General features: G+C 43.8%; 1 protein-coding gene across 1 annotated transcript in view; it reads left to right on the plus strand.

Moving 5' to 3' along the window:
- Positions 1-20,616, plus strand: part of Mrps27 (mitochondrial ribosomal protein S27) — an 86,864-nt gene that overhangs the window by 56,604 nt on the left and 9,644 nt on the right. The window contains 3 exon segments of the mRNA XM_036206977.1: positions 11,345-11,459; positions 15,030-15,108; positions 17,388-17,503. Coding sequence (XP_036062870.1) covers positions 11,345-11,459; positions 15,030-15,108; positions 17,388-17,503 — 310 coding nt within the window.

Here is a 20,616-nt window from a genome sequence, read left to right on the forward strand (position 1 = left end):
GATATACAGACACATCAAAATAAAAGTAAAAACTATAGTTTTATTATTTCCCTGCCTTTATATTATAAACAACTAAGGAATCCTTTTTTTTCTAAAGTAGCAAATTAAAACTTTCTGAAAACCAATTGTACTGACAAATGAAAATCTCAGTATGCAAACTTGTTTCTTTTTTAAACTGAAGACAATGATTATATCCTTTTTATAGTTGCAGAAACTGTCAAGTAAGTTCTTATTATCTTTATGCCCACACCATCTTGAGAATTTTTTTAAAATTTTTTTTCTTAAAGAAGTGAAGATTTCTGCTGTAGGAATTGCCAGATAACAAGAGTTTCATATCAGAATAAGTGATGGTGGATGATTATGATTGCTTATCAGCAGTGTACTTACAGAATAAAACAGTAACAGATTCAAGGCTTGGCTCAGACCAGACAAAGGCTATTCTCAGCCTTAAAGCCCCTCCTTGGAGGTGGAGATAAAGGCAAAAGCCCATGGCTGCACAAGATGCAGAGTTGGGAGCTAGACCTTAGACAAGACATTTCTACAACCCCATTATGGCTCAGGGAACATTTTGGAAGTGCAGCAAGAGTGTAAGAGCCTCAGCATGGGGAGAGTGTAACACGAATTACTAATTGGTCTTATTAATTTAAAAAACCCAGAGCCAGATATTGAGGTGAAGGCTGAAAGATCAGAGAAACAGAGCAAGTCACAGCCAACCTCACTGCACCAGCTCCTCAACCGATCCTGTTTCCACAAATCCTCAGACTGAAAGCCTCTGAGTCCTCACCCCTGAGGGTCTCAGTTGAACTGCTGAAAAGCCTCTAGTTCCTGGTCCTTACAACTGATATACCTTTCTGTGCCCTGCTGTCTTACTTCCTCTCTCCACCCAGCTTTGTCACTTCCTCTTTCTGCCCAGCTCTATCACTTCCTGTCTGTCTGTCCAGACCTCCGGACCTCTATGGTTAACTAGTGCTGGGATTGAAGGCATATGCCACCATGCTTGGTTCTGTTCCCAGTGTGGCCTTGAACTCACAGAGATCTGGATGGATCTCTGCCTCCCAAATGCTAGGATTAAAGGCATGTGCTACCAGTGCCTGACCTCTGTGTTTAATATAGTGGCTGGCTTTTTCCTCTGGTCCCCAGATACGCTTTATTGGGGTGAACAAGTAAAACATCACCACAGGAGGGTTGTGAAATTCCATTTCCTAATCAGGACATAGACATGGGAACCACAAACTCATAGCACTGTGCATACTGGCAGTGAACCCACAGAAGTCAGACCTTCCTAACAGTCAGCTATGGAGGGGGAAGGGTCCTTAGGGGCCATACCACATACTGTTGGTATTTTGGCAATCAACAGATTCTGAAGTGGGGGAGACCTGGTATCAGGTTGTGTACCTACTGTGGAGCCCACCAAGCTCTGATGGTTAGTTCTAAACTCAGGATCACACAGAGGGTCCTCATTAAATTCTGTGGGACACAGAATAATGAATAGGGGAAAGAGAGTTATCGGGATATAGAGGAGCTGGTATGGGCAGGAGAGAAATGGGAGAGGATGGGGGAAGAGCTACCAGAATACTCAGTATATATGACGTTGGGGAAGAACAAGATTTATTAACAAAAAATTTAAATACTAACATTATACTAAACAGTAATTTATATTACATAAAAGAATTACTTTGGCTAAGTCTTTATATCTAAGTTGTATGTAGTGAAATACGCAGTTGAGTAGAAAATGCTTTATTCATGGAAGAGTCAATTGCTGAAACTTTTTGTTTCCTACAAAGCTTGAGCTTCATTTAAAATGTACTTGGGGGACCTTGGGTTTAACTTTCATTATTATATCATTTCATTTTGAAGTTTTAGGTGCCAGCTTGTAGGCTGTGGCATCCCCATCATCTCTGCTGGATGTGGGGGGGGAGGAATAGGGTTGTTGAGGGTACTCCTCAGTCACTAAGCATGCACAAAGTCCCCAAACCAACAGCCTCATCTTCTTCCTGATTTTAGTGGAAGTGCTTTGAGTCTCTTCAGCTAAGTTGATGTTGCCTGCGGACTTGATATAAACTACCTTTATTATGTTAAGGTAGGTCCCTTGTATCTCTAGTCTTTCCAGGACTTTTGTTATGAAGGGGTGTTGGATTTTGCTAAAGGCCTTTTCTGCATCTAATGAATTGATCATGTGGTTTTTGTCTTTCAGTTTATTTTATATGGTAGATTACATTTATCAATTTATATCGCTGAGCCATCTCTGCATCTCTGGGATGGAGCCTCCTTGATCATGATAGATGATCTTTCTGATGTGTGCTTGGATTCAGTTTGCAAGTATTTACTGGACATTTTTGAATCTATGTTCATAGGGGAAATTGGTCTGCAATTCTCTTTCTTTATTGGGTCTTTATGTGGTTTGAGTATCAGGATGACTGTGGCCTTGTAAAACAAATTGGGCATAGTTCCTTCTGGTTTTTTTTGTGGAATAATTTAAGGAATATTGGCATTAACTCTTCTTTGAAAGTCTGTTAGAATTCTGCACTAAAACTATCTGACCCCAGGCTTTTTTTAGTTGGGAGACTTAATTACTGCTTATATTTCAGTAGGGGGTTATAAGTCTGTTAAAATTGCTTATCTGATCTTGATTAATTTTGGTAGGTGATATATATCCAGAAAATTGTCCCCCCCACTTTTTTTTTTATTTACCAGTTCAGTAAAGATTTTTAATGTATCTCCTTATGATTCTCTGTATTTCTTCAGGGTATTTCTTATGTCCCCCTTTTCGTTTCTAACTCTCTTGAATTTGGGTATTCTCTCTCCACCTCTTAGTTAATTTGAATGAGAGTTTGTCAGTCTTACTGATATTTTCAAAGAACCAACTATTTCATTGATTCTTTGTATCTTTGTGTGTTTGTTTCTGTTTTATTGATTTCAGCCCTGAGTTTATTTCTTACCATCCACTCCTTTTGGGTGTGATTTCTTCCTTTTGTTTTAGAGTCTTCGCTTTTAAAGCATTGTTTGGTATTAAAGACTCTGAGCGTTTTTGTTTTTATTAAAGCTTTGTTAGGAGGATTCTTTGACCCTTGAACCCCATCTTCTGCCAGCATTTTGTTACTTTGCCCCCTGCAACACCTCTGTTCCCTGAGGCAGAATCCATGTGGTCCTTCAGCCCGTGGTTGTGCAAAGGAAAGGGCAGGGAGGAAGGACAGGATCGGTGATTTTCCTGTTAGTCGGCTTCCTCCGCCTCGCTTTGTAGGAGAAGGGCAGTGTTTCCTCCTAGCTTCAGCTCTGTTTAGAGGCAGGGTGAGACTCAAAACGGGCGGTGGATGGCTGTTTCTGTATAAATAATACTCACAATGTCAGCATATATATTGGCACTGGTAAATCCTAGTGGGCCCAGCCACTGTTGGCACATCACCGGGCACCTGAGATTGTTTGAATACAAAAACGATAGAAGACACGTCTCTTGCCTTGTGAGAGCCTAGAAGTTTAGTTGGGGGGTCGGTAGCTACAGAAATAGAATCTGGCTCTGACTGGATTGTGTGGCAGAAAAGGAGCCCAGTCTCCTTTTGAGAAATGGAAGTCCTCAGGTTTTGACTTTAACACACAGTAGGAGAGTCAGAATGCTTAGAGCTCCGAGCTTTTCCTCTTTATTTGAGGGGGAAAAACATCTAATTCTTAAGAAATCCAGATTAGTGCTAAGCCTCTCAGATGGCCCAAGACCTCTGTAATCAGCGCTGTGAGATGTGCTCACGCTGGCTTCCTTCTCTGCCTTTACATCAGTGTGCTGCTCCCCCAGGCCTGCTCACTTCTGTTGTGGTAGACAGAATCCTGGCTGCTTTGTAAACCTAGAATATTCTAGAAACACTGACTTTCATTCAGTGATTTCCTTTCCTTTCCATCTCCCTCCCTGTTCCTCGGAGTTATTCTGATGTAGCCATGACTTATCCGTGTGTGGTTTCCTGTCTTAGTTACATTCTTCATGACTTTGTAGTTTGTCTGGATCCCTTAGATTTATAAGACACCAGGAAATGATTGTATCCTTTTAAACCTGCCTGCTCCTTGTCTATAGGTTTCATATTCAAAACTGAAAAACATTCCCGTATCTCTGCCCACCAAGCCAGTTCCCACAACATTTATGTTTTTATAAAGAAGATTTGTTCCAGGATCCAGGTTTTTCTCAGCTTCCTACCAGAGGTCCTCTCCTGTTTGCTCCCATGGCACTTACAGCTAACCAGTGAGCCAGTGGCTTCTGGGTGTGGTTTCACCAGCCATCAACTGATGGCCACAGAGACAGCCATTTCTGCTTTGGGGACCATTACCAGAAGAGCACCAGTGATCATTGTAAATATTTTTTTCCTTCCTTCTCTCCCATAATAATCCCCATCTAGCTATACATACTGACTTTTGGAAGAAGATAAACTAGTGTTCCCAGTGTCAAAGAACAGCAAGTGTTGTTCTGATTGGCTCCCTTAGGTCCCATAAAAGAAGGAGCCGAAGGACCATATGGTCTGAATAAAGGTTTGGGTTTGTTTGTTGGGGTTTGTTTGTTTTTTGTTTTTTGTTTTCTGCATCAGAAAAAGGAAAAAAAAAAAAAGAGGTTTCATCTCCAGACCAGAGTTGGGGGGGGGGGTACTAGACCAGCAGAGATGGAACTTGGGTACCTCGAATAGGGCTGCTACTAGTCATTTCATGGGTGTGGTCTCTGTCTCCTGGATTGAGAGATGTAGATCTGGCAAAGCATCAGCCAGCTCCAACAGAGGAGAGACAGAAGAACATTTAGGACGTGGTGACACATGTCCCACTTGTCATTGCTTTCTGGTCCATGGAAGCCTTCCTTAGACAGTAGGTTCTAGGGTGTCTTACATCAGTGTGTTTCCCAGTGAAACGCCAAGGGCCTCGGTTTTAAGCTTTGGGTCTAACAGATTCAGACTTTGATAGCTAAGAAATCCTTCTGGCATGCATCTTCATTTTAAAAATGTGCCATTATGCTGTAATAGTTTAACAGTGTATATTGTAAAATTCTGTACCTGTGTTACTCTACCGAAAGTCCCCTGGCTTATCCTCCTTACAGACTGGCCAGTAGAGACTAGAGGCTCGAAACTGTGGAGCATACAGAACCTGCTTCCAAACTGCGTTGTAATTTGTTTTCAAGTTCTTTTTGGAAATTGGCAGAATATAAATTATAAACCAACCAACAGATACAAATGTGGCTCTTTTTTGTTTGTTTGTTTGTTTGTTTGTTTGTTTGTTTGAGACGGGATCTTTCTGTGTAGCTCTGACTGTCCTGAAACTCACTCTGTAGATCAGATTGGTCTCGATCTCACAGACATCCCCCTGCCTCTGTCTCTCCAGCCCTGGGATTAAAGGTGTGTCCCACCACACCCAGCTTTTGTGGTTCTTTCTAAAGTAATACTTCTGGTTCTGGAAGGGGACCAATGAAATGATTTCTGTAAAACACTTGCAATGGCCAGAAAGCCCTGCAAGGCTGACTGCAAAGGGACCGTGAGGGACTTGTGGGGTAACGGGACTCTCCTTGTGTCTTTATTGTGGGGGTACTTTGCACCTGTTGTCTGTGAAATGTACAGTGGTAAAACTCAAAGATTGGAACTTCAGGATTGGAGCATCACAGCTCTGTAAACCCAACTCAAAAACTGTTCATCTACACTGGCATAGCTAGTGAACTGTAAGTGTTCACATCCAGGCTTTGTATTAGCCTTTGGGGATGAAATAGAAAAACATCTCTTTTAGAAAATGATACATTTATTTAATAGAGGCTCAGTATATGTTTATTGAAAGTTAAAATTAATTGAAACTTCTTTACGCATAAAATATGGATCTTGAGCAGCAAAGAAATTTTAATCTGCCATAGTGATATTTTCATCTTGTACCTGTGATAAATGAAGGAATTGAAGATAATTGTTCTGAAATGAACAATTCTGAAGGCAGAACTTCCTGCAGGATGGAAAAGAACTAATTATCTTTCTAATTACCTTTTTAGGATGAGAAAGTGGGCAGCAACAATGGAATCAGAGTCTGGGTTAGTCACACAATACTCTTGCTCTTTGGTGGGAGGAAGTGCTTGACCCTGTTGATATTCGAAAATGTGGCTTCATGGATTTGACTCACACGCCACTCTCCAGCCATGGAAGCAGCTGCATTTTCTCCTTGGCAGCCTCCTCTACCGCCCCTCCTCCATGGCCACCTCCCTTAGCGGCTGAGGTTCCCATCTGGAGAGCCTGTTGCCACAGGATACAGAATCCACTGGGGAAGAGGGGAAGCTTGTGTATGGTTAGGCTTGGCTGGTGGCTCATATAATCAGGGAAACCATGTGGAAAGCTTGCTCATTCGTGTGCAAGAGCCTGTGTTGTAGCTAAGTGATAGCGCTGCTGTGGGCTGTGGGCTCTGACATTGTGCTTGAGGCCTGCGGCATTTGCTGTTGGGATCCTAAGTACTGGCAAGTGTGGCCGCCTCTGTTGTTCAGCAATAATGAGATGTGCATTGGCGCCCAGGGGAGAACAGCCATAGCCCCGGGTTTTCTTGTTTTCGATGAAATGGTTCAGTTGGCCACAGATAACTATCAGTCATTGTCTGGTGTTTTCCCTTTTACTCTCAATCTCTTAAAGGACCTCTCTTCCCTTCTAAGAAATCTAAGGTGGCCAGGCTTTGGGATCCGTGTCTGCTTGGCAGGCTGTGACTGCACTCTGCTGCTGCCTTGGTGCTGTCCACCTTGAGTAAGCACAGGAGCGAGCCGGTGACTGTCCTCAGCAGTTCCAGATGCAGCCTGGGGAGGGAAACCGGAGTTTCTCTGTTCCTGCAATTGGCTCTACCGCACTGGGTCCAGGACTCTCTTCTGCCGTGGGCACTAGCTTTAGAACCTGAGTGGGGACTGGACAGCACACTTCTTCCGTCCCCTCTTGTATCCATTGCTCCTTCCTCGCAGAAATACACTTCCGCAGACCCGAGCTACAGTCTATCTCCCGCCTTCTGGGGCACAGCAGTGGTGGTGGTGTTTGACTTTCATCTCTTCACACTGTCTGCCGGTCTTGGCAGCCTGCTGCTTCGGCTATAGTAAAGCTTCTGTTGAGATGTGGCCTCAGCTGATGGCACCAGGTGGAGAAGGGCATCCTATAGTGGCATCTGTAATCTGCCAGTCTAGAGCAGGAGCGAGCAAAGGTCCGTCTGTTGCAGGCCAGTTGGGAAGCAGTGTGCTGGCCAGCAGTCTGCAGGGTCATCTAGGTGAGGCCCATTCCAGAGTCTGACCTACCCCTAGCAAGGATCCGCACCTAGCTACTTGGGAAATTGGCTGAGGAATTTCTGTCATATCATTCAAACTTGGTTCTTTTTTTTGCCTAGTGTATTGACTCCTTTATGTTCTAGAAGTTATACACTAATTTGTTTCCTTCCTTCCTTCCTTCCTTTCATTTTTTCTTTTTAATTTTAACACTGATAGGGCCTAGAAAGGGGTTCACTTGCTGCCTATTTGGGAAAGACTAGGTGTAGCTGGAGACCTTCTCTCCAGCCCCCACCAAGCCCTGTTAGTCGACAGCCCACTTATAAAATAAACACACACGCTCTTATATTATTTAAATTGTTTAGCCTAATAGCTCAGGCTTCTAGCTATCTTGTTCTTACACCTTAAATTAACCCATTTCTATTAATCTGTACTTTGCCATGTGGCTTACCTGTACCTTACATCTTGCTTGTCATGGCAGCAGCAGCTGGCAGTGTCTCTCTGCCTCAGCCTTCCACTTCCCAGAATTCTCTTCTCTGCTTGTCCCGCCTATACGTCTTGACTGGCTACTGGCCAATTAGTGTTTTATTTATTAACCAATCAGAGCAGCACATTTGACATACAGAACATCCCACAGCAACTAGGATCATACTTTGGGCAACCTATTTCATAATATGTGTGTTATACTACTGTTCCTGAAAGTGGTGTGATATGGCAGTTAGTTAAAAGTGTCCTGGGCATTTGTGATGCATATGGACTGTTAAGCCTTACATTCCAGAGGTCTCACTGACCTGACCTCCCCAGGGGCTGCTTGGCAACTCCAGCCAGTTAAATGAGATAGATACATGAGAGGTCATCATGGGTAATGCTTCCTTTAGGCTTTTAAAAGCAGCATGAAACAGAAATATTTCCCTTTGCTTCTAGGCGTTAGCCTCAGAATGTTAGCGAACAGCTTGAAATAAATTTTAATTTGAGCTATAAAGGTCCATAACTAGGGTCCCACCATCAATCTTGAAAGTCTCAAAATTGCTTGCTGACCATGAATAAGAAAAAAGCTGTTTGTTTGGACGTGGTCATGAATATAGCTACCAATGTGGTTTAAAGTCTGTCAACAACAGCAAAAAGAGCTATAACCTCTGGCCATCCAAGACATCTAAGGCAGGAGATTCACTTTAAAGTGCTCTTGGGTAAAAGAGAAAGTTGACATTTTTAATCTGTTTTTAAATGGGAAATAGAGTAAACCACGGAAGCCACAACCCTGCACTGAGCAATCCCTTTGGGCCACGCCCTCCTTATATTATTTTCTAGAGTCGTGTGTGATGAGGCTAGAATGCTCCAGGCGAAGGGCTCACCATTCCCTCCATGTACATTAGGTGTTAGCTCTATAATAGTGTACATAATTATGTAGTGTTTAATAAATGTCTTGATTGAAGCTCTGCTTTTATTTTCTGAAAGCCTATATGGGCTAAAAAGTGTCAGGCACCAAGGAATCATGTGGTATAAGTGGGTCCCAATGTACCCCATGAGTTTCTACCAAAGAGGGAACATGGTCATCATTGAGACAACACACTGCTGTTTTTTCTTTGTTTTTGTTTTTCTAACTGAGGATCGAACCCAGGGCCTTGGCAAGCACACTACCACTGAGCTAAATCCCCAGCCCCTGTTTTTATTTTTAAATTAAAGTTGACTAAGGTGTAGCTCAGTAGCAGAGGCTTCACCTAGCATGTATACTGTTCTCCTTAAAATTAAAAAAAAAATAAAAGTAACTATTAATTGACTACATTTTAGATCTCAATTTTTTTCTCAGAGTAACAAGGAGAGGATCCCAAGTACTTAACTGTTGATTCGAAAAAGGGACAGAACATGTGGAATACTAAAATGTTTGTTTTATCTCTGTGCAAAGGATTATCTAGGGTGGGCTATACATTACCTGTCTATGGCCAGGTCATTGCCACCTGAATTTAATTTGACATTTTTGTGTTTCTCATTTTTAAAAGAGCTGATTTTACAAAGAAAACTAGACTAAGAAACATTTTCATGCCAAATCTAAGGTGGGTGGGTTGTTGGGTGGGTGGGTGGGTGGGTGGGTGGATGGATTGAAGGAAGGATAGGTAGGTAGGCAGGTAGGTAGGTAGGTAGGTAGATAGATAGATAGATAGATAGATAGATAGATAGATAGATAATAGCTGGATGGATGGACAGATAGACGGATGGGTAGAAAGACGGGTGGATAGTTGAAACAAACTATGTAAATGTGGTGATACATGACTTTAGCACTCCAGAGGCAAAGGGAGGAAAATCATAAGATCAAAGTCAGCTGTGCTACATGGCAAAACCCTCCCTGTCTCAAAAAAGGGTGTTGCAGAGAGCAACATGACTCCAAGCCTGTAAAACAATTTCAGATTTATTTTTGGCATGTCTGTCCCCAGAGCACTAACAACCCAAATTAAACACTGTCCTGTCCCTCCTCTCCAGAGCTTTCCTTTGTCACCTGGAGAAAGGAAACAAACCCAAAGGCACATGACTGGAACTAGCTGATAGGACACAAAGAACCATCTCTAAGACAGTAGTAGCATGTGCCCGTGGCTCTTAAGATGGCAGAAGTCTTTACCTCCAAATTTCTGCCTCTAATGTCCTTTTTAAATAAGAGGTTAACCTTTGTGGGGCCCAGAGACTAGCCTGCTTTCTGAGAGGTTAAAGAAAATGCAGGGGTTTCTATTGTCCGAGTAAGATGTATGAAGTTCTGTGTTAGTGAAAACAGATAAATGTTTAGACATGCCCGGGTAATCCCACCTCCTCCGCAGCCCTGGGGAGGTGAGAGAAATGCCATCCAGCCCAGGCACTAGCCTGCCCCGGCCAGCGGGGTTCCAACAGGGGCGACCCACCTGTGGGAGCAGATGAAAGGGATGGGCGACACAAAGGAGGACAGCAAGACAAGATTCTGATCAAGCTGCCAATTTTATTTTAATTTGCAAAGCTTATATAGCATAGGAGGGGAAGGGGCAGGAAGAAGGGAAGGGGGAAAGGGTCATGTAGAACATGGAAGGGGTGCAAGATGTGTGAGGCAGATCGTGCAACTGGAGATATCAGCTAAGGTCACTGGTCAGGGGCCGTTTATTCTGTTGCTAGGCTACCTGACCATGGAATGCTCTTTACGTTCCGTTGTCATGGCACCTGACTGTGGGATGTTCTCTTTGGGGGCCTCTGGTTACTGGTCTGGGAAGGGGCTTATGACTTGTTCTCTGGCCTAGCTAGTACTTTCCATGGTTCATGTTTGGTTCCCGACATCTTGGTCCCTAACACTAGCCACGTGTGAGGACTCAGACCACAGCATCATCCAGGAGCCATTCCTCCCAGTGACTCCGTTTCAGGAGCTTGTGACCTAGGCCCGTGAGGGTTGCTGTGGGAGAAGAGGGAATGGACTGAGGGGCCACAGTGGAGCTGTGAAGAAGACAGGAGGGATGTGGTTCCCAAAGGACCTGAATGTGAGATCCTGTTCAGCTTTTAATTTGTTTGTTTGTTTTCTTGATTCAGTGGTATCGCGGTTGTTCATAAATATACAAGAAATACTGGTATCACTCAAAGCTGACTTCCCTCAGAGTTCTGTGCTGTTCTGGTTTTCTTTTCTTTGTCCATTTTACTTCATTTTCAGAGTATCAACTTCAGTTTCACACATCCCTTCTGATGAGCTATGTATTAGCATAATGTTGTGATTAATATTTCCCCAAAAAGTTTCCATTAATCCCAAATTAAAGGAAGATGTTGAGGCAAGGGGTATTCAATGAATAATAAAGCTGGGCATTGTGACACACACCTTTAGTCACAGCACTTGGGAGGTAGAGGTAGATCTGGAGTTCTAGGCCAGCCAGGACTACAAAGAGATCCTGTCTTAAAACAAATAAATAGGTTTATATTTTTCTTTTTTATTATTTTGCCTTTTCTTTCCATTTCAGAATTATAGTTAAGAGTTCCAACTTCAAGTTTTTTTAGGTGTAAACTCTCATGACTTTTGATCACGTTGACTGCACCAATACTATTCCAAGAGAAGGACCCGCTGATGGAAGATGTTCAGGTTTTAACATTAAGAGATAACACCCGCATTGTCTCTTCCTGTGTTTTATTTAGATTTCGACACAGTCCCAACTGCTGGTATCTGAGAGCCTGGACCATCCACACCTGGATTAGACAGTGTCTGAAATACGGCGCACAAGACAAAGCCTTGTACACCCTTGTTAATAAGGTGGGGGTTTGCTGGCGTGCTTGCTGGGTGTGTGTGACCTGCTGTTTGTACCTGTGATGGACCAAAGAGAAACCACATTCTTAAGCTGTCCCTTCAGACTCCTTCTCCTACTGTTTCCAGACTGGAGCAGCTATAAACTAACTAGCAAACTGAACCCCAAGCTCCTGTAGCTGCCTCTTCTCCAAACAGTGGTCAGGGAAGTCCAGGCGAGAGTGGAGTGGAGTCCAGTCAGAGCCCTGCACTCTGGCCACTCCATTTCCATCCTTCAGCCTGGGATCTCTTGCCCGCTTCCCTTGCATAGATCTGGGTGAGTGCTGACCATTTTTGATGGAGTGTAATCTCTAGTTTGTTTAGACTGCCTTACACTTTTTAAGAAGATGGTATTCCTGGATGATAATCCCTCTTTCTCCTGAGCTCCCTGGCCTTCCCTTCCCACAGCCCCAGAGTTCCCAGGATTCAGGTCTTTCTGCTGTTACTCCCCAGCACTCTAGTCCGCATCGACTGCACGGCACGAAAGTATATGCAAAGTACGCACGGACTGTAGAGTGTTGCTGTTGTCAGAGTCAGCCTGAACACCATCACCGCCATTAAAGAATTTTGACAGGCCTGGAGAGATGGCTACCTTAGTGCTTAAGAGCACTGGCTGCTCTTCCAGAGGACTCAGGTCAGTTCCCAGCACCCACATGGCAGCTCACAGCTGTCTGTAACTCCAGTTCCAGGGATCTGACACCCTCACACAGACATACATACATGCAGGCAAAACACCAATGCACAAAAAATAAAAATAAACCAGTAGCTTTAAATTGAAAACAAACCATGAAGTTTTAAGCTGGGCGCTGGTGGCTTAGATCTTTAATTCCAGCAGAGGGAGGCCGAGGCAGGCAGATCTCTATTCGAGGCCAGCCTGGTCTACAAATCGAGTTCCAGAACAGCCAGGACTGTTACATAGAGAATATTTAATATTATTCTACACCGAAAAATATTGTTAAAGAATTTTAATTCAAAATTTAATGATATTTTATGAAAATATATTATTTTTATTGTATCACCAGACCTTGAAAATTAGAGTTAAAAGGGAAGATTGATTTTATGTTTGACTCCTCTCTGTGAGAAAATGATTTTCATCTGTAACTTAGGCTCAAATCAAACCAACATATGCTCTATACATTATTTGTGTGAGGTGATGAATTAAGTAAATGAAGACAGAAATGACCAGTATCTCTTCCTTATTTAGTGGAACTAAAGCAGCTCTCCCCTCTCCCTGGTAAACCTCACATTAGAGGATTCTAAGTGCCCCACAAGAGGAATCCAGAGGATGGGATCCAGCTGGAAGGAACGCAGTTCAGGGCAGGAGTACCATTTACGCTGTCTCCAGAGGATGCACACGGAGCAGCATGTGCTGCCCTTTTGCCTACAGTAATGGCAGGGAACTGAGTCAGAAGAGAGACTCACCTGGATCCTAGATACAGACAGTCAAGGTTCGGGCTTCCGTCTCGAGAAAGGACAGCCCTGGGGGAAGGAAGAGATGAAATCTTGTTCTCTTCCTTCCAGAAGTTATACTTAGAGGTGAAGATCCCTGTGGAAACAGGTTGAGAAAGGTCTAGAAAAGTAGAGCAAAGGCTCTTTTCTGTCGCTTCCAGGCCTTTAAAAGGGAAGTCACTGGGTGAGGGGTCAAAAGACCCAGCCTGTAACCCCTTAGGTTCCGTCAGCTGCCTGGAACGTCAGCCAGGTAATTTTTTCCTTTTGTGTCCTGGTTTTCTCAACTCCAACTTTAGTGAGTTATATCAGTGACTGACCACCTGAGCTGCCCACTAGAGTTACCCAAGGTTTTTAGATTTACAGAAGCTTCTGTGTGGAGAGATAGCTGAGTTGGTGTGCTTACCACAGGAGCATGATATTTTGAATTTGGGTCCCATGTAAAAAGTTGAGCAGGGCAGCCCATGCCTGTATGTATGTGTACACACACACACACACACACACACACACACACACACACACACACACACACCCCTGATACAAAAATAATAAACATTACAAATGCTTGTGTTTACCCTAATATTCTAATTTACTTGGCCTTTCTGGGCCTTTCTAGGTCTTTGGGGTTCAAAGCATCACTGAGTGGAAAGCATAAAGATTCCCACACACTTGTCCCAGCACACACACTGCCTTCCCTAACCAGCATCCCACTCCTGGGATGGGACATTTGCTGGTACTAATGCACTCAGAGTGGTGGACACAGCATTAGCCCCCAGAGCCAACAGTTTACATGAGGGCTCCTTCTTGATGTTGTGCGTCCTGTGTGTGTGGATGAGATATGAGTCCCTTTTCAGCCTTCTTAGGGACTCTACTTCAGGTTTCACTTGACCCATGGTCAAGGTTGAGAAACCTGGACTGACTGATTTCTTTTCCTTTGTTCTACAAACTTTACCCTGTACCCCAGATTGAATCTTGCTATGTAGCCCAGATTGCCCCAGAACCCACCTTAGTTCTGCCTCAGCCTTTGAGGGATTGTAGGTGTAAGGCACTACACTTGGCTTGAACCAGTTGATTTCAAAGGGCCTTTCTAGCTCCAATGAATTACCATTCTAAAGTGTTTTGACTTTAGCCTGCCTTGTATTCGTGCTGATGTGGATGAGTTCTCCGAGAATCAAGGCCCCGACCCTGAGTGCAGGCTTCCTGGCAGTGTTCCACGTGAACACACCTGAGGCATCCAGTGCTGCTGCTGTGAGTCAGTTCGGGTGATTCACAGCCAAGGCTTAGGAACCTCCCAAGGGAGTAGGTGGGGCAGGAGGGCTCCCCAGGTGTTTCTGGTAGTTGGCGATGCTATGGAACAGGGAGGTTAGATCCTGTTGCAGTAAGATTTGGGGGTGAAACGAACTGTGATCTAGGCAGTCAGGAGTCAGGCTCAAGTGTATATGAAATCACAGAAGCCTGCTATAAAAACTTCAGGGTTCCGTCCCAGATCTGGTGCTGTGGGCCTGAGATGATGCTTCAGGATCTGGATCGTTACTGTGCTCCTACCAAACCCTGAAGCAGACACTGAAACATCTTTATTTATTCCTAAAATATTATTCCTAAATTCTGACATCTTAAATATGCAGCTTAACAGAAAGTGTTGGCGTATCTCTTGGGTATTTGGAAGCTCAAGCCAGACCATATGCTGTATAATTCCTGCTTTTTTCTTAGGATCTGCTTTCGAATTTTCATTTGTACCTGTGAAAAGAATCACTGGACCAGCCCTGTGTGGAGGAAGGGGATGGGCTCTTGCTGCTGCTGCTGCTGCTGCTGCTGTTTTTAGCTGTGACGAGCTGTTAGAACTGAGTCCTATTTTCACCTGTCATGTGTCATCTGTGAGACACCCACTCACAACGTCCTCACCCTGACCAACAGTTCCCGTTACCAAACCTCAGGAGTCACAGCTTCGGTTTCACTGTCACGGACGCTGTGGAATGACAGTCACAGAGTTTAACTCAGGGGCCAAGTCTTACCCTGCAGAGTATGCAGGCATATATTACACACTGAAATAGAGGGGGGTGTTCTTATCTTTCTCCATTTTCATTTTTATTACAGGTTCAGTATGGAATTTTCCCAGATAACTTTACATTCAATTTACTGATGGATTATTTCATAAAGAAAGAGAATTACAAAGGTAAGAAACCAAGTCACCATTCAGTTAATACATGGCTTTCAGCTCCCAAGTGGAAGAGTCCAAATGTAGACAGCTCCCTCCTCCTTCTTTTCTTTTCTTTTTTTTTTTTTTAAAGGTTTATTTTATTTATTATATAAACAGTGTTCATTCTGCAAGTTTGCCTGTACGCCAGAAGAGGGGATCAGATCTCATTACAGATAGTTGTGAGCCACCATGTGGTTGCTGGGAATTGAACTCGGGACCTCTGGAAGAGCAGTCTGTGCTCTTAACCTCTGAGCCATCTCTCCAGCCCCATTTCTTAATGACATCTCTTTACCTTACTCTTTTAGTGAGAAAGGTTTACAGGAAGATCATTATCATTTATGCAGAAAATTTCAAGTATCACCCTTTTATTGCTGAGACAGAAAATATCGAAGCATATGAGTGATTATTGAGGAAAATTAATTATGTGGGCAGTCTGACTCCACTTCCCAAGCTGGTTGAAATGCAGAATACAGAGAATGAAACAACAATTGATTTCATTTTCATGTGTAATTTTGGAATCTGTAATGAAGAGTTGGCAGAATTAGATTTACAAAAAAAAAAAAAAAAAAAAAAAGGCCAGTGAAATGGCTCAGTGGGTAGAGGCGCCTGCTGCCAAGGCTAAGGACCTAAGTTAGATATCTGGAGCCCCCATGGTAGAGGGGCAGCTAACTCCAACAAGTTGTCCTCTGACCTCCACACGTACACATGCACATGAAATAAATAGTTAATAAAATAATAATGTAATGAAAATAGTAAAATGTGATTTCAGGAGGGAGAAAAGGGGGACTTAGAGCTGGAGAGCGGGCTCAGCAGGTCAGAGCACTAGTTGCTCTTGTGTAGGACACCGTTTGGTTCTCAACACCACATGGCAGCCAACAGCCACCTGTCAGTCACTCCACTTCTAGAGGACCTGGCGTCCTCTTCTTGCCTTCTTGGGCACTACAAATGTATTACACAGACATACGTGTAGCCAACACCCATACACATAAAGTTAAAAATAAATAAATCTTAACAGCAACAATATAGGCTTTAATCCTTGTGGTCTTTGGAAACATTGAGTGCTTATTTAAAAGAAAATCTCACCCAGCATGGTGGTGCACACCTTTAGTCCCAGCACTTGGGAAGCAGAAGCTGGCCCATCTCTGTGAGTTCAAGTCCGGCCTGTCTACATAGTGAGTTTCAGACTCACCAATGCTGCATAATGAGACCAAGTCTCAAAAAAAGAGAAGAAAATCTCTTCCAGGTCCTCATTTTGCTAGATTTACTAGATGCTTTACTGGTCTGTCTGTCTGTCTGTCTCAGCTTTCCCATTTGCAAAAAGGGCAAAAAATTGATGCCTGTTAGCCTCCGGAAAACCATCACAGCATTCGCAAAACCAGCTAGCTAGGAAGAGCTGCACATCATGCTGACTCTTCTGTAACTATGAGTGTGTGCAGAGTGAGCAGAGGAGTATATACACTCAGTTGAAAGCGTTTGTTGTGCTTGTGACATGTGCAAGCATTGTTTCAGTCTTAACATTGACATTCTCTACCTTGACCACAAATTACTGAGGGAGAAAATTTGTTTGAACTTAATTTTATTGGCTTTTGTCTGTGCTGTAGACTATCATGGGAAAATAGGAGTCATCTGGGGCCTGTTCTTCTGTGACCGGCATTTATGTAGAAATAAATAGCATGTGTGTGTGTTATACTCAGGGGCTTATAATTTATGAAGGAACATTTTCCTCTCCCCTCTTTCAAGTCTTTTAAACTGATCTTTATTATCCCTGTTTCTGTCTTTGAAATAATCCCCGGGATTTGGGAGTCCTCTAGCCTTTGTCTTGTGTTGCCTCAACAGTGAGAAAGCTCCATAACAGAGAGACGCGGTGACCTTGCTTGTCAGGGTGACCTTGACGGTGGTGTGCCTCTTTCCCTCATGCCTTACTCTTCTGGCTGATGGACACTGTGTGAGGCATTATCTTATTGAAGTAACTAGAGCAGACAGCATTTGATCATTGTGAAGATGCTACTCAGTGGGACATGCAGTGCTTTGGCGCATGTCTGAAGTCATGGATACAAAAGCCCTGATTCAGTGTGCATGCACAGTGTGTGCAGGAGGTGTGGATGGCTTGGAAAGGACCAAAGCCCATGTTTCCTGCTTCTTAACTCTGCTTATTTTTCCACTGCACTGCACGTTGTAAGAGTGTTTATGTTTAGAGATTTGATGATGTTACCTACAACTGATTCCCTCTCGCTTTCACCTTCATCTTCTTCCAGATGCTTTATCTGTGGTCTTTGAGATCGTGATGCAAGAAGCCTTGGAAGTGCCGTCCACCCAGCTTCTCTCCCTCTATGTCTTAAGCCGTTGCCTGGCAGAGAAGGCAGACCTCACAGTAAGTGATGTGCCCTCACGCGGAGCTGAGAGCCCAAGGCAGACCAAGCATCGGCTGCCGGGTTAGGTGCAAGAGGGCAGAGGAAGCCTTGCTCTCCGAATCTGAAGAGAAAAGGCTGTGTGCAGCCAGAAATGAACGTTCATTCAGTGTGTTTTGTTCTCTATAAATTGGAGCTGGACGCTTCCCAAGTGAAAGTCCTTACACACATTTGTGGGGCTAGGAGAGGCTGTTTATGTTTTGATATGGGGGACGGGGGTTTGAACCCAGGGCCCCTTGCATGCTAGGTAAGCGTTTTACTACTGAGCTACAACCCTAGCCCCTTGTGGGCGATTTGAAACTTGAGCCAAGTCAAGTGAGCTCAGACATTCTGCAGTGAGTCATGGATCATCACTAACAGCCAGACATGGCAGGCTGAAGAAGCAGGTGGGCAGCCAGTTTTGACCATGAGCTAGTGTGGTCAATACTGACTGTTTTGTTTGTGTCAGAACTTTCCTACAGTTGCTCCACGCCAGTTGTGTTCCAGAACGTGCAGCATGCCAAGCTTTGGCTTCAGCGCTTGAGTGGGGTATTTACTTACGGTTTATTGTTAGCCTAAGGAGACAGTGGTGAGGACAGCAGAGACTGATACTAAACGGCGCTTGCTCTATACTGAACTGTGTTCTTGGGGCTTAGATGTACAGATGCCTTTAATCTTCACAGTAACTACAGAGATAGGGAGAGTGGAGCAGTACAGAATAACCGTGGCACCAGCAGATGATGCCAGGCATTGTGGTCCTGTGTTCTGCCCTTAATTTCAGTAGCAGATCAGAAAACCTCAGTTTAGATAGGAGCTGAAACGTCATCCAGTCCAGCGCTCATTCCACAGACCTGAAATGTTCTGCTTTACTGGGTGTCAGGACCTGTGGTACAGCTTATATTCACAATTAAGTTATTAAGTATATATTGAACCTACTTTTTAATCAGTCGCCAAGTACTACATATTTAGCAGTTAAACGGACATATTCTGCTTGTAGCCTAGCACTTTAAAACAAAACAAGGGGCTAGGGAGATGGCTTAGTGCTTAAGAGCACCTATTGCACTTGCAGGGGAACTGGGTTCAGATCCCAGCACCCATGTGGTGCCTCACAGCCATCTAAAACTCAAGTTCCAGAGGATCCGCTACCCTGTTTAACCTCCACAGACCCGTGCACATACACACACACACATGTAGGCAAAACAAACACGCACCTATAAATTTATGACCTAATGAGTACTACACAAGAGAAGTCAGTGAAAAGCCCTCATTGAAGAGTATTCCTTGTACTTTAAACTGGAATTGGTTAGAAAGGGAAAATACCTAAGGAGGAATTTGCAAGGTTAGCTAGTTAAAGAGGAAATGCATATGCCAAGCTGGCAGAAAAGAACACGGTAAATGAAAAGGTGCTAAAGGAAGCTGGCACAGTAGTACATGTCTGTAACCCCTGCTTGGGAGAGGCTGAAACAGGAGGATTGCTTGAGTTCCCACAACTGGAGATTCAGTGTTACCTGGGCAACATAGTGAGACCCAGTTGAGGTTGGGGGAATAGGCTGGAGGAAGACAGGCCACGTCACATGTGCTTACCTGGCAGGGGTGCACCATGATCGTGATGGTTGATGTCCCTACAACAAAGAGGATGTCAGGGGCATGGGGTGTGAGTGAGCTAAGACTAGGCCATTTAGCTGTCATCCAGAAATAGTGAGGCATTTTCTACAGTTTTAAACAGGAGGGTATTATAATCAGATTTGCACTTTGAAGCCGTCTCTCAGCTGGAAGGTGGGGAGGGTCCGAGCAGGGAAGGGGTAGCTGTAGGCAGACTAGTTTAGAGACTTGGGGAGTCTGAGAGGAGCTGATGATAGAGGAGTGCCCACTTGATACTTGGGGAGGTAACTATCAGGTGAGGAGGAGCCAGATACAGAGGTGGGGATCAGATGTCAGGTCCTCGGGTTCCAACTCACCTGGATGAAAAAGGGATGTATACTTGCAAAAGGAACTCTGAGAAAAAGACAATTTTATGAGGAAACAGTTAATTTGGCTCTGGCCATGTTGCAAACTTGGGATACTTTGAAGCAGTCCAAAGATTTCTCAGTTGAACTTCAGACACTTTTGGAGCTTTACATCTGTATGTAAAGGTATACAAATGATCTCGAGAGAAAAGCCAATGGAAATCAGTATCATATACATATCAGATGTCAGCATACATATGTCAGACACATACACACAAATTTGTGTCAGTCACAGATTAAGGAGGGAATTTGGAGTGTGTTGGACCACACAAACCATGGAAAGAATGGCCTAGGAGAAAGGGTAGTATAAGATGGGAATAACGCAGGGTCATTGAATTTACTGACATCAGAGCAGTAAGTGGTCCATTTTATCTCCATAGAGAAACAGTGGGAAGCCATATTAGGATGGGTTAGTGGGGGTTGAGAAGTGTACAGAAGAGGCAGCAAGTATAGGTGACTCGGGGTGTCTAGGTTGTGAAGCGAAGTGGGGGAGGAGGAGAGGAGAAGGTGAAGGCATAGCATAAAATGGGCAAGCCTCGCTGAAGTGGCGCCTGGCAGTCCACACTGCCAGTAGAGGATGCTCTAAAGTGCTTAGGACCAAAGTGTTTCGGAAGTTCAGATTTGTTTAAACTGTGGAATGTTTGCAGTGAGATCCATTGGAGGCAGAACCAAATCTTCATCCATGTTTTATGTATACTTTAGACACATACCCTAAAGGTGATGTTTATGCATTATGTTTAATTTGTATATGAAATGTTTCGTGTAATGTGACATTTTCTGCTTGCAGTATCATTTCAGAGTTCAATGATTTCTAGAGTTTGGATCATTTTGGGTTTTCAGATTAGGGATGCTCAACTCATGTCATCTCAGACCCTGTCAACTCACTGGTCCCAGCGTGTCACAGATAACTATTGCTTGTATATTTGCTGGTCATTCAGCTTCCAGTCCCTGTTGTAATCCTGATGATGTGGCTCATCTTTTCTGCACAGGAAAAAAAAAAGGTTTCAGATAGTGAGATGGTCCAGTGGGTCAAACCTGATGACCTCATTGGATCCCTAGAATCCACATGGTGCAAAGAGAGGACTGACTCA

The sequence above is a fragment of the Onychomys torridus genome, chromosome 15 (assembly GCF_903995425.1).
Source record: "Onychomys torridus chromosome 15, mOncTor1.1, whole genome shotgun sequence".
Classification (NCBI taxonomy): Eukaryota; Metazoa; Chordata; class Mammalia; order Rodentia; family Cricetidae; genus Onychomys; species Onychomys torridus.